This window comes from Alosa pseudoharengus, unplaced genomic scaffold (genome assembly GCF_046254945.1).
Source record: "Alosa pseudoharengus isolate Yale_2024_CS ecotype anadromous, Long Island Sound unplaced genomic scaffold, YU_APseudo_1.1 YU_APseudo_1.1_scf_21, whole genome shotgun sequence".
Lineage (NCBI taxonomy): Eukaryota > Metazoa > Chordata > Actinopteri > Clupeiformes > Clupeidae > Alosa > Alosa pseudoharengus.
In genome coordinates this window covers 9541814-9557024 of record NW_027468674.1, presented here as the reverse complement: position 1 = coordinate 9557024, position 15211 = coordinate 9541814, and the positions used below count along the sequence as shown (strand labels likewise).

Genomic DNA, 15211 nt, shown 5'->3' with positions numbered 1-15211 from the left:
CACCCACCACACCAGGCCCCCCGAAAGGAGGGCAGGCCGGACACAGTTTTCTGTGAATATCTCGAGAACCGTATGGCCTAGGATGACCAATTTTTTTTCTTGAGGGGCCATGCCAAACCATCCCATATCCACTCATTTGAGGTATAGCGCCACCTAGTTAAAAATGAAAAAGCAAAAACGAGGTGTAATCGCAGGTATCTTTGGCTGACATGTCACACACACAGACGCATGTATGCACGCACACACACACACACACACACATAAAGACACACACACACACACACACACAGTACACAGTACACATGCACACACACAGGCACGCACACACTCACACGCATGCACACACTCACGCACACACATGCACGCACACACACACACACATAAACACGCACCCCTACATGCACGCACCTACGCGCACACGCACACACATACAGAAGCATGCACACATATAAAAACAAACACACACTATGCACATACTCATTTACATACACAAAAATAGGAGTAGGAGATGGAGACAAATTGACAAGTGTGATTTATTTTTGTGGAGAGAATGTGCAGGACTGGGCAGCGGTCAGCGGTATGTTGTACCACTCTGCCCAGTGCTGCTGCTGCCCATTTGGGGGCCCAAAGCAGAACTGCTTTGTGGTGCCCCCCCCCCCAAAAAAAAAACAAAAACAAAAAAAAAACAAATATAATATTTAAATGATAATAATGACATACATCTAGTTTCAATAATCATAGTAATTTTAATAACGCATAGTAAAATGCTTTTGCTAACTGAACAATTGCGCCCTTTTTAGCTCTTTTTCCTCTTTCCTTTGTAGGCAGATTCACTGCCTGTTTCCAGCCAATGTGGCCTGAACACGTATCATTCACGTTTAATAGCTGACCACCTTGTATGGTTGTCTTCATTGACTGGATATTCATGGGTTTCATCAGGTCCCTTTTCCACAGATGTATTAATCAAGCACCGTGCACGTGCTGTCTTCATTCATAATATAGATGCTTGATTTTATACACCTGTGCATAAACAAACACGTGTGTTCCTAAAGCATTTCCGGTGGCACAGAAAACAAAATTTAGCTTATGGTAACTTGAAAAAATGTGAAAAAACAAGTTTTTAAAGTCAACATATTGTAGAGCATTACGCTAAAGTCCGATTCATTTTCATTTCAAAGTATCTGCATTGGTTTTGAACATTTCCTCTAGGAACAGATTGCATTCTCTTCACGTTGTCTTCTGGCTCCTAAATTTAATTCCACCCCCTCACCCCTTCACCCCGGGATTAAAGACTATAGCCGTTTTTAGATAGAGATCACAGGGAGTGGAGATGTCTTGTCTTTGTGCCGCATTGTGTGTCTAAAAACGAGGCGAATCATTCATTGTCTGTTCACATACAATCTGGCATTTTGGGGAGCCAGGAGGCAGGACCAGCTAACCAATTAAAACGTGACGTGCAACAGGGGGCGTGTAGAGTGATAGGTGTAGGCCTATAACTTATGCATGGGCCTTCAGATGCAGCAGTCAGGTGTGTGATTTTCAAAACAATGGCGGGAGAACTCACATTTTTAGAACCCTACAAATTCAAGTGAAGTTGCTTTGCATCATAGTGCAGTACTATGTGTCGATGCTTATAATGTCGGACTCTTGCGCTCAACGTCTTCGGTCTTCAGTTTGCCATGTCTTCTTTCTCCTTTGTTGTTGTTGCTCATTCTGATCAGCTGTTTGTGTTTTTAAATCTCCAAGTGGTGGGTTGCCTTGGTAACATCACCTAGACACCCCCGCCCATGTCCCCCTTCCACAGCCCACAACCCCCCCCCCCATTCCGTCTTAACGCATTTACACTGGTGACGGAATGAAACGCTTCGCCTTTATGTCTACCCTCCTTGGGGGTAAAATTGGCATGTGTCTAATAACGTCCAGCGTTCCGCCATGAAGCTGCACAAAAAGGCGACACATTACTCAGCGTAATGAGATAACGTATCACAAAGGTTTACTCATTTACAACTATTTACAACTGTTACATCATGATGGGGTAACTAGGTCCAGATTAGCGACTGCACCAAGGGCCAATGTTCACACACTGTTTTGTGCTAGTATTCCTGTCAGCAATTTTTTTTTCCACAAACATAAGTGTGGCTACAGACAGTCTACAGATAGTCAGTGTGCAGTTAGGTCATCTTTCTCACCCTTGTAGTGATCATGGCTGTGAAATTATAACAGATAGATAGATAGATAGATAGATACTTTATTGATCCCCAAGGGGAAATTCAGGAGAAATTCATAACACAGAATCAGATACTGACAAATTATCCAATACTTATTACAATGTTATGTGATCACAGAGGATGAATGCTGACAAGTCTCTTATCTTGGCCAGCAATTCTTCAGATGTTTTGAAAGGGATGTCTTCTGTTAAGTGTGACTGTATAGTGATTGTATAATCACTATAAGTGACTGTATAAGTGATTAATTTTAATTGGTCCGTTTTAATGGTCAAAAAAGTGCACAGGCCACACCCATAGGGCCATATAAGCACGATGAGAAGCCTTCCTTTGGCAGCGTGTCTCTCAGACAGTGAATCCCTTTTATCTTCCTCTGGCGTGCTCTCTCCACCTCCTCGCCTCATCTCTTCTTTCTGAAACCTCATTGTTTTGGTACCATCTAATTATACATTTTAATATTACTTCTTTCTGTATTTGTTGTTTGTAAAACCTCCAATCTCCCTCTCTCTCTCTTTCAATTCCCTTCTTCTGCTGGTTCTACTTTAGTTGCTTTTTTTTTGTTCAACTCAAACTGAAACAACCGGTGTCTCTCCGCTGAGCTGGCTAGGGTGCGTGCTTGTGTGCATCAGTTCTTGCTGTCTCTGTGTAAGCGCCTGCTGCTTGCTTATCGCTCGTCTGCTGTGTGGATCTCTGGACCAGAGGCTTGGCTCTCAGCATGTGGCTGCTGGTGTTTCTGGTGTGGTCCTTGGTCTTCACCGGGGGAACCTACTGGTACCTCTTTGGGACTCGGAGCCCGTTCTCTCTGGAGTCAGTGCGGCCCAAAGAACCAATAGAACTGGACCAGAGGAAGAGAGACAAGGTCCTGAAGAAAGGTGAGTGGCTCTGTCTATCTTCACACATAACATGGTATACTGGTGTATCTAAAAAATTTAATATCCTGGAATAGTTCATTTTTTTTCCGTAATTTGTTTCAGAAAGTCAAGTTAAGTCAACTTTATTTATATAGCGCATTTCATACACAGAGGTCATTCAATGTGCTTTACATAAACAAAAAAGTTAAACTTTCATTTATTCTAGTTTGATTACATGAAAGTGAAATATTTCACGGCTTATTTTTTTTATCTTACAGCTCCTGGAAATCAAAAATATATCAATATATATATATATATATATAGAAAATAGGAATATAAATATATATCAAAATATATCTAAAAAAAACATATTGTATAATACAGAAATGTTGACCTGAGAAGAGCTCTAGTCAGCTATAAGTCAAAACACTGGCAAAGGTTTCCTGAGTCTTTCTGTAATTTTCAATTTTTTTAAAAAATGCACCTGTATGTGTTTAATATACACTACCAGTCAAATGTTTGGGGTCACTTTCCATTCCACTCCATTATAGACAGAATACCAGCTGAGATCAGTTGCATTGCTTTTTTTAAATCAGGGCAGCAGTGTTCAGATTACATTACTGTATGTGCTTACATAACTGCAAAACGGTTGAAAAAAACGATGCAACTGATCTCAGCTGGTAGTCCTAATCGAGTAGAATGGATATTTCTAAGTGATCTCAAACCATTGACCAGTAGTGTATTTATATTCATGGCATGCACTAATAAAGTGTTGCATTTGCACGCATCGGTATGGACCCTATACAACTACTAATTACAATCAACACAGTATTTTTTTATATACTGGGCTTTTTGGGCTTTTTGCCTTTATTCAGATAGGACAGCGAAGAGTGACACGAAGTGAGTAGTGTTAGATTCGGTAGGATCGGGAAATTATCCCACCCCACGCAGGTCGGACTCGAACCAGGGTCCCCGTGGCCACTTGGGCATGTTCATGGTATGGGTACTACTGACCCACCGCCCTATGAACGTCATTTTTATTTTATTAATCCTACATCTGTCAAAGGCACATGCTTTAAATGCTAGTCAAGGCACTACACCGAAACTCGTCTGTGCAATAAAAAATGAATGCAAAATGTGGTCTTATTCTCCTTCCCGAACATCCGTAATACTATGAGGTGAGGTAAGGGCTAGTCTGTCAGCCCTTAGTGACTTTAACTGTAATTAAAGCGACACCATGAACAAATTTATAAAAATGCCCCTTGGCGTCAGTGCTCAACACCATTGAGAGACGGTAGGCTACTCAGTTTCTTAAAAACGGACTAAAAGGATTATTATTCTGCTCGATTAACAATGTCATAATCACGCGCTAAGTGCCTGAGGGGACACTCCAAAATGTTCCGAATAAACAGTACGCATTGGCGCCGCTCTCAGCACATCAAAGCTAACTCTAGCGAGCATGCAATATTCGTGAGAGGTTGATTCATCATACACCGTCTGTAGACTGGCTAGTCTGCATCAGTCTCTCAGCTGTCCTTAGCATAATCTCATTCTGTTCTGTAATTTCTCAAAGTTTAACATGGATTATACAGCAAACTAAACACGCAGCCATGTCATGTATTGCCTGAAGGCTCACATCACTTCCACTATCTCCACACCAATGTAGGCTATTATCTTGGTGGAAGGTGAAATTAGAAATCTTAAAGTGGTAACGCACCATTTATCAATAGCCTACTTCATCAAGTTAGTAGCATTTCTTTTACATGAATATTTGAAAACACATACACCGTAATAGTCTGTAAGTTATAGGCATTTTATTTTATTTTAGTAGTTATGGGGTGGTGGGAGTTGGGGTTGATTGGGTCTCCACAAAGTAATTCAGGCACCCAATAGCCAGCAATGGCCCTGGATACATAGTGAAATATGAAGCATTTGGGGTGTGCATGGGCAATGTCAAAGACTTTATTCTCCGCATTATAATGCAAGCCATTGTCACATCAGAAGCCTTTCTCTTAGCCCAACAACACAGAAGTCTTATCTGCTCATCCTATTTCTGTTTTTATTAGGCTATTAACTTCACACTTGTGGTCTCGGCCAAAATCCAAAGGATTAAAAAGCATATTAAAGAACAATTACACTATTTATGAATCTTTACTAGAGAGTGTAACCTGGAGATTCATCATAGTCAGCTGTTCGAATGAAGAATGTACAGTAGCCTATCGCAATCACTTGTCTCTCACTCACGTTAAACAACACAAGACAGTACTATATTGACATTTTAAATTTTATTCTGGCAACATTTGGACTTATTGTGGTAATGGTAGTCAATTTAGGCTATTGTACTGTAGATTAGGATAGTTGTCTTTAAAAAATAAAAAATAACAGCGCAGAACATAAGGCTGACTTCTCCTTTGATGACCAGCATACTGTGAGCCCATGTTTGACCCTTCGTCCTCCTGCTCCTTTGACCTCCTCCTGCGATTGTGATGATTTGTCTTTGTGTGATGATTGGTCGTTTCAAAGTGTCTCCCCTTTGTCTCCTCTGTGTAGGTTTCAGTCGGGAGAGAATCCCAGAGAACCTGGACGCCATCGTCATCGGCAGCGGGCTCGGAGGCCTGAGCGCCGCCGCGTGTCTAGCCAAACAAGGGAAGAGGGTTCTAGTTCTGGAACAACACGACCAGGCTGGTGGATGCTGCCACACCTTCACGGAGAAAGGCTTTGAATTCGATGTTGGTGAGTAGGCCTACTACACGAGGGTTGTTGACTTAAGTTATGCTTGCTGTGCCTAGTATAGACAGGGGAGGGTTATGGCCAACACTGTCAGGGGACCTCATACACTATAATGTCCAACATTAGAACATTGTTTTTGCGACTTGCATTTGTCAACTACAAAATGTAAGTGTATAGGCCTATATTACAGTCAGTACAAATAAAATGTTCATTTAATATGGATCAATATTCTTTGTTTTAATACAGTACAGTAGAAACGACAGCGGAATGATACTCTGAATACACTGATGAATACTTAAAAAGCAATGCAAGTTGGAAGTCAAAAATTCAATGTTGTTGAAACCAATTTTAAAGCTACCCTTATAACTGAATGATCAGGGAGAAATCAGGGAGATAACTGAATCTCAGGGAGAGATGTCTACTGAATTTGGATTCTTACAGAAATTGATAATGCCAATAATTGGGGCAATAATAATGCCAATAATTGGGGCAGCCGTGGCCTACTGGTTAGCGCTTCGGACTTGTAACCGGAGGGTTGCCGGTTCGAACCCTGACCATTAGGAACGGCTGAAGTGCCCTTGAGCAAGGCACCTAACCCCTCACTGCTCCCCGAGCGCCGCTGTTGTAGCAGGCAGCTCACTGTAGGCAACTTGCTGTTGCTGTTGTTGTTGCTCTAATCATAAACTGAGTTTTAGGGACTGACCATTCTGATAATACCTTGATAACCAACTATAGTCAGCGGAACAAAGAAAACCGAACTAGAGGGGAAAGAATCAAGATAGACACACCTACTAAGGTGGCCTCCTTAGCCAATCAGCTGCCCTGCTGCTGCCTCCTGCTGCCCATCTTTGGGTACTAAAACAATTATTTTACAGTTTTTTTCAGCTGTTTACACAGTAAATCTTTGCTTGTCACACAATGGTTGAAACATGTCACTCAAACACCATAACCTTACACCAAATCTGCAAAACTCTACACTAATTCTCAGCCTTTGACTCAATTTTCAATTTCATAAAACACCATACATAACTCTACCTAACACACAAAAATCTAACCGAAGTTACTCGATTTTGTTTTTCAAACACAACATATTTGAACTCTCATTACTTTACTGAACACCATCTAATTATGGCCTTTCAATCTGTTCCTAGAGGATTTCCGGTTGAAATGTTCAGAACCAATGCAGATAGCCTACTTTGAAATGAAAATGAATCGGACTTTAGCGTAATGCTCTACAAAAAGTGGACTTTACGTAAAACTTTACATCTTTTTTATTTGTGTTTGTCCCTAAGTTACCATTAGCTCAGTGTGGTTTTCTGTGCCTCCGGAAATGCCTTAGAAACACACATGTTTTTTTCTGCAGTTGAAAGGGTCTATAGGCCTATACATGCATGCCCAACTGCCACCCTCATCTCAACACACACACACACACACACACACACACACACACACACACACATACAAGTGTTTATAATGTGAGGCGACATTATATGTTTATAACAGCTTGAATGTTGTTTGTCATTTTGTTGGAGATTTGAGGCATTTTGCATTTTGTGTGAGCAATAGTGGGTTTTGTGTGTAGAGTTTTGAAAAATAGACACAGAGTTTTGTGTGTAAACAGTTGTAAAAAACTGTAATGTGTTGTGTGTGTGTTTGTGTGTGTGTGTTTACAGGTCTTCACTACCTTGGTCAGCTGCACAAAAACAGCCTGTTGCAGGTGGCCTTTGACCAGATCACAGAGGGCCAGCTGGAATTTGTGACCCTGCCCCAACACTTTGACACCATCCACATTGGCCTGGGGGAGGAACGCCGCGAGTACAGTCTCTACACCGGCAAGACCGCCATGGAGGCACACTTGAAAAAGCAGTTCCCAGACGACGCCGAGGCCGTCGAGAAGTTCTTCAAACTCATGAAGGTATGGGATGGGGCACACTGCCCCCTGCAGTCAGGGAATGGAAGTAGGGCACTGAGGCACTTTTATCAAAGTCCTTTTAGGCAGTACCTCCACTCGGCGCCCATATTGCAACGCATTTTGGGCACTTATCGGTCATCTATTTCAGGCAGAACTGCGCATGCGCAAGGCTTCACGACACCAACCTCGCTCAAGCTGCGAGATCACAACATATGATTGTCACGATGTAGTCACAACATACCACATGATTGGCACAATGATTACCACCTTTGGCGGTAGAAGGGGCGGAATATGTGTAGACGACAGCCATGTTTGTGTTACAGACTAACCCCAGTATACAATACAAAATATACATAGATTTTTCGTATGTATACAGTGTATGTACATATGTACAGAGGGTAATGCATATACATGTCATAAATACTCTGTGATGTGTCACATTGTATTATTTCCTGAAAAGATCTTACTGTTATAAATGTAAGCTGATCCTCATGTAATGTTTTGCAGTGATTTATTATAATTAATGATTTATTTCACTTTTACATACTGTACATAGCTGCATACATACATACAAACAAACATATCGAAATACACTCAAATATTGTAGCTATGCCAAATATGTGCTTGTACATTCTAACTAGGCAAAATTTTTTCTAGCTACAAATACCAGAATACATAGCCTGGCGTCGTCAGAAGTGTGCTCAGATGACGTGATGGACAGATCAGCAACAGTGCCTTGTCTATCATCGTACAAAGCCCACCCAGACAATTTGATTGGTCTAAACGGCTTTGGTTCAGGCATAGTTACTCCTCAACGGAACAATTCCAGACCGAACTTCCCGACCTCAAATGTTGTAGGCGGGGCTAAGTTCGGCTGGCTTCCAGGCTACAGAATACCAGCTCTGGGCTTGATTTAGAAAATGGATTGAGAGTGTGTGTTTGTGTTTGTGTGTGTGTGCATGCGTGCATCTGAGAGTGAGAGATATACCATGCTATGACTTTGAAAGAGGGACACCTAGGGGAATATCCAAAGAAGATGATTTCAGAACAGAGACTAACCAGCTGGATTCTCTACAGTGTTTTTTAGGTGGATTAGGTGTCTCATCGAGTAATGCCTGTAAAGCATGTACTTAAATTATTATTATTATTATTATTATTATTATTATTATTATTATTATTATTATTATTGTTATTAAATGGATAAATGCTGAGGGTTTTATAGGATCTTTTTGCTTGGTGTTGCCGCTGTAGATGTGTGCCAGGAAGACCCACTTGCTGCCTTGCCTGAAGCTCATCCCCCGCTGGCTGGCCCTCTTGCTGCTCAAGTCCGGCATCGCTGACCTTTACTGCAACATCTTCCGCCTGTCTGGCACCAGCGCCACCACCTGGGCTGACCAGGTCACCAGCAACAAGGACCTCCAGGTCATCTTCTCATACCTCTTCTATGGTGAGTGGCATTTCCCGGTCATCTTCTTTTACCATAGCTTCCCAAAACTGTTGCATTAAAATGAGACAAATAGAAATAAAATAGAAATAAAATTTGATTAAATTAATTAAACTGCACCATTGAACCATGTAGTATAACTGGGAAGGTAAAGGCTGCCATCACCCACCCCCCCAAGACACACACACACACACACACACACACACACACACACACACAAACTCACTCACGCACTCTCTCTCTTTGCCCTGTAGGTGTGCCTCCCAGGGACTCCAGCATTCTTATCAATGCCCTCCTCATCCACCACTACAAGCGTGGAGCCTACTATCCTAAAGGGGGCGCCAGTGAGATCCCCTACCACATCAGCAACACCATCCGCAAGTATGGCGGTGAAGTGCTGGTGAGAGCTCCGGTCACTCGGGTCCTGTTGGATAAAGATGGCGCTGCCTGTGGTGAGTACTGGTCTGGATTGAGATGGCCCCTCTAGTTTAGAATAGATTACTCAGGGCTTGGCTTTCTCTTGTGACAACTCAGTCAGTCATCTATCTATCTATCTATCTATCTATCTATCTATCTATCTATCTATCTGTCTATCTTAAAACATGAAACATGTATGCAAGTTACACATATAGAAAATCTTCATTTTACTCATTTGTAGTGATCTTTGATATGTTTTTCTGAATGCACTGTTTGTTGTGATGTGATTGGCCAGGTGTGGCTGTGAGGAAAGGCCAAGGGGAAGTGGAGGTGAAAGCCCCCATCGTGATCTCCAACTGTGGACTCTTCAACACCTTCAAGAACTTTCTGCCTCCCGAGGTTCACATGAAGCATGGTGAGTCATGGCATCTCTACCACATACAACAGGAAACAAGGAAAGGGACCAACAACAAACAATAGAGAGAGAAAAAACAAAAATGGCTCCGAGCGCTACTAAGCGCTACTGGCTCCGAGCGCTACTAAGCGCTACTGTCATTTCAAACAAGTGCTCTTTTGTAGCAGGTGTGATTTGAATCAAAAAAGGAACAAAACAGGGTACCTTTTCCACTTTTTGGAAAAAAAAAGGGGGTCAACCCCCCCCCCCCCCCCCCCCCCGTAGGGTACTGTAGGGAATTTTTATTCTGTATTTAACACTATACAATTCAAGACGCAAGCTGAAAATGAAAGGAAGGAAGACAAGTAATAAACATACTCTACACTAGTTGCTACACAATACTGCATGATATACTTTGCTACACAAAATACATAGCCTGAATATTGGTGAAATTACCCTGAATATGGGTGACATGGCCACTTAAAACAGGAATCCTATCAGGTTAAATAGGGAAGTATAGGCTACACATTTAGAAAAATATCCATATCCTCAATTCAGGATACATCATGAATATGTGATACATTGTGTCATGCAAGCTTTTATCTTTTATTATTTAAACATTAAATTAAATTTATTTAAATTAAATTATGTCATTTATTCTGTAGAGGGTTACTTTCATCACTTGGTATGAGAGAAAGATTTACAGTTCTTCAAGCTTTGTGAATCAAGTTTTTGTATTTATTTAAACATAGTGAAAGGTAATGATCATTTATTTTACAGACATCCAGGCACGTCTGGACCTGGTAAAACCGGGAAGAGGTTGCTTCCTCGTATTCTCTGGCTTCGATGCCACCCCTGAAGAGCTCGACATTGGGTCAACCAACACATGGCTCTTCAGGAACAACGACATGGATGGATTGTGAGGACCTCTATGCAAAATACTTGAAGATAGAATTAAATTGATGAATGGAATTAAATGGACTGCAATCAAATTTGATCGAATTGAGTGAATGTAATTAATTTGAATTGAATTGATTTGAACTGAATTTAATTGAGCTGAGCTGAGCTGAATTTAATTGAACCGAACTGAATTGAACTGAACTGAACTGAACTGAATTGAGTTGAACTTTCTGTTCACAGGATGGATAATTACTTCAGTTTGAGCAAAGAGGAGGCTCCTGACAATATCCCCATGATGTACTTCACTTTCCCGTCTGCCAAAGACCCGACATCTAAAGTTAAACACCCAGGTGAGACTACACACTTGGTATTAGCGCACATTGTGCTTCCTCATTGTGCGCAGTATTTATCAAACCAGCAGCTCTTCTGGTAACTAACCTTTCTCCGCCCTCTACCGCAATTTACGAGCATCCACAACTGATCGGCATACTTCAATCACAAGTGCAGTTGAATGAAGTTCGCTGATGACAACATTAAAGGACAATTCCGGCGCAAAATGAACCTAGGGGTTAATAACACATGTGTATCGAGTTCGTCCGCTCTCTGGGATATGTTTTCATACTAATCGAACGTGACCAGTTTTACCACAAACCGCTAATTAGCGCTTAACGCTAGTCTTCAGGGCACACGCAAAGTAAAAAGAAATAGCTATTTCTATACCACTAACAAGGCTCAAAATAGCTCCACACTTCCACGGTAACATAATGAGTGGCCTTACATGTAAACCGAAGCATTGACAACTTTGTAAGTGTACAGACAGTTTATTAAAAAGATAGTTTAGAAACAGTACCGTTCACGTATACAAGCGGGCACCATCTTGGGAAAACAGTCACGTGACAGTTCAGCTTGCGTTGCTCCAGTCCAATGTCGTGCAACGTGAGCTGAATTGTCATCTGACTGTTTTCCCAAGATGGCGCCCGCTTGTATACATATGTGACAGTTTTGCGTGGAATTGCCCTAATGCGTCTTATTAATAAGGTGTTTTTTTAGAACACATGTGGGTGTTTGTGTAGGTGTGTGGGAGATGAATGGTATTTGTGAATGGCTGGATGGATATGATGTATATAGAATGTATAGAATGGCGTGCAACAACCCAGTAATTCAAAAATGTCTGCATGGCGCGCACATACGTATTTTATACAGTCCATGGCACATACGCACACACACCTCTGAGGTGCTAACTTTGATGCTTACCTGGGCAGGTAAAACCTGCATGACCATCCTGGCCATGGTGAACTACGAGTGGTTTGAGGAGTGGAAGGACACAACCGTCAGAAAGAGAGGAGACGACTACACAGAGTACAAGATGAGATTCGCCAACAATCTCTTTAACTGGGCCTGCGAGCATTTCCCCAAGCTAAAAGACAAGGTAGGCAGGCTAAGTACATGGCAAATAGAGGGTCTTAAACAACTATAAACTAGAAAACAAAAATCAGCCACTATTGGTCAGCGAACATTGAAAGGAATTTCAACAATATTTGTTCTTTGATTCATTTATTTATTGTTTTTCCTTTAGCAGTCGCTAAGCGTCTTACATATGTCGATTATATACAGTAGCAAGGGCCATTGTTTCCTGAAGCAAAAGAGTGTTAAGTGCCTTGCTCAAGGGCGCAGTGGGGGAAGCCGGGAATTGAACCCACAACCTTTTGGGCTACTGCATGCTATCCCAGCTCTTTTCCCACACATACACAGGACCCTGGATCAGTTAGTCTATTAGTCTCTAGAATTAGTGTCCATCAGCAGTATTCTATCAGCACATACTAACTGCAATATGACAGAGTGACCTTGACCTCTCATGTCAGAGTGACCTTGACCTCTCATGTCTGTCTGTGTATGTGTGTCATGAGATCAGACACTCCCAGGACAGATGGATACCTAATTAAGAGGATAGAATATATTAAAAAGTGAACTCACCCCCCTCACTTCAGACTGCATGCTTGTCAGCTGACTTGCACCATTTGAGATTAACTGAGCTACTACTAGTAATGACTAACTTTGTACCCTAATTGCATTATGTCCCCTTGCAGCGTTTCCAAGTTAAAATCACAACTATACATGACGATGATTATCTCTGTCTGTCCACCCTATTAGCTGGTGTACCAGGAGGTGTCCACCCCCCTGTCCAACGCACACTACCTAGGAGCACACCGGGGCGCCATGTACTCCTCCGAGCAAAACCTGGCACGCTACGACCCCATTTCCATGGCCAAGAACCGCTGTGACACACCCATTAAAAACCTTTACATCTCAGGTAAGTGTAAGTATGTGTGTCAGACGATTGTTCTGGCTGTGGATATGCAAGTGTCTGAGTATGCATGCAGAGTCTCATTCTGTCTGTACAGTACGGCTGTGTATTTGCATTGGTCTAATGCATGTATTTTCTCCCTCTCTTTTGTTCCCATGTCCCCACCTCCCTGTCGTTGTGTGTGTGTGTGTGTGTGTGTGTGTGTGTGTGTGTGTGTGTGTGTGTGTATCAGGTCAGGACGTGTTCAGCTGTGGTATTGCGGGGGCCCTGCACGGTGGACTGATCTGTGCCTCCATAGTACTTGGTCACATCCTCTACGTCGACCTCTTGTTTATAAAGAAGAAACTTAAAAGGAACAGCGTTGTTCAGGCATTGCAGAAAATGTTTTGTTAGTCGTAATCGTAGTTGATAGCCTCTGGCCAAACATCGATCCCAATGCCTCAATCAGTGCAGTGACAGGGACACTGTGCTGTAGAAGACGCCGTCCTTCTGATGAGACGTTAAACAGGGGTCCTGACTCACTGTGGTCATTAAAGATCCCATGGCACTTATCGCAGGGAGTAGGGGGTTCCCCACTGTCCTGACTAAATTCCCAACCTAGCTCATTTAGTCTGGCCCCCTAATCATCCCCCAGTGTAATTGGCTCATTCAATCTGGCCCCCTAATCATCCCCCAGTGTCATTGGCTCATTCAATCTGGCCCCCTAATCACCCCCCAGTGTAATTGGCTCATTCATTCATTCCCTTACTCTCCACCTCAAGCTGGTGTGTGGTGAGCGTTCTGGCACAAAATGCCAGGTGGGTGCTACACATGTGTTGGTGTTGGTTAGTGAGGTTCCCTCTTCCCTTTAAAGCGCTTTGGGTGCCTTGAAAAACGCTCTATAAATGCAATTTGTTGTTGTTGTTGTTGATGATGTAGGTGATAGTAGTTAACTTAGCATAGAATTATTGTATAGTCTTGTAGTCTAGTCTAGTAAGTCTAATACTAGATTTGACAAAAGACCCCTCTACACTACCAATAGTAGGTACGGTAACTATAACGTCATGAGCATCCACTCTGACTAATAAAAAGATAAGCCTCTCCAAAATATTCACATTCATGTTCATTAATGTGATGCCTAAGATCGGGGTGATGTTGGTGTCTAAAATATGATGAATTACTGTCTATGAGCAAGACCACTATTTAAAATTGTAGTTTCCAGTTATCATTATTTTTAGCAGCACTGTTGGCAGTGTGGATATGTATTAATGACTTTGAGTGCTTAACTATTATCATTGTCATATTTTGTTTCATGCGGTTTAAATGGAAGGGAGACTAATGGTTTTCCTATACCTTCTCATTTGCCCAAAAAGAAAAAAAACATATTCTTATAATCTTTCCTTGTACAGGACTTTGTGAAGTATTATACATGTAGCATTACAATTTGATTAGGGATTATCAGAAATGACAAAACTGTACCAGTTTTGTGAGTGTGTAAATGGCTGTAGCCAACACTAGGTTGTGGCAGGTGAGTTGGCTAAGTGAATTGGATGATGTTGAGGTTATCAGTGTCATTAAATACCTTATTTGCTAAATGTGTTTTGCATGGCAATTTAGTGAAAACATCTGGGTCTGAGTCTGAGGGAAACTGAGAATATCTTCCACGAAGTGAACATTTCAATTCCATGTCATTAGGTCAACATTTCCTCTCAGATTGACTGGTTTATATGGGCTGTTAGTGATGCTATTTGTTGATATTTGAACCAAACACCAAACAAAACACACCAGACAGCAAGCTCACCGCTCCTTTCAGGGGGTGCAGGTTTAGGGTACAGGTCAGCAGAGCTGCCAACTCTCACACATTGAGAGTGAGATTCATTCATTTGATTGGCTCCATGCTCTCTTACACCAATCGAATGTGTGAGGGTTGGCAGCTCTTCGTTGATGTCCAGTGTGGGGAAATTTCCAGTTATTAGACTACACTTTAGCTGTTAAATGTCTACTCAGGTTGTTGTTGTCCAACATTACAAAGATGGTCATTACAAGGAGTTATT

General features: G+C 41.9%; 1 protein-coding gene across 1 annotated transcript; it reads left to right on the top strand.

Moving 5' to 3' along the window:
- Positions 1 to 2940: 2940 nt before the first annotated feature.
- Positions 2941 to 13571, top strand: LOC143138715 (inactive all-trans-retinol 13,14-reductase-like). Its single transcript, XM_076299133.1, has 11 exons — positions 2941 to 3097; positions 5627 to 5809; positions 7480 to 7721; positions 8970 to 9165; positions 9417 to 9614; positions 9875 to 9994; positions 10754 to 10892; positions 11114 to 11223; positions 12136 to 12302; positions 13025 to 13184; positions 13411 to 13571. The coding sequence occupies exons 1-11, from the start codon at positions 2941 to 2943 to the stop codon at positions 13569 to 13571; spliced, it is 1833 nt and encodes a 610-aa protein (XP_076155248.1).
- The last annotated feature ends 1640 nt before the right edge of the window (positions 13572 to 15211 follow it).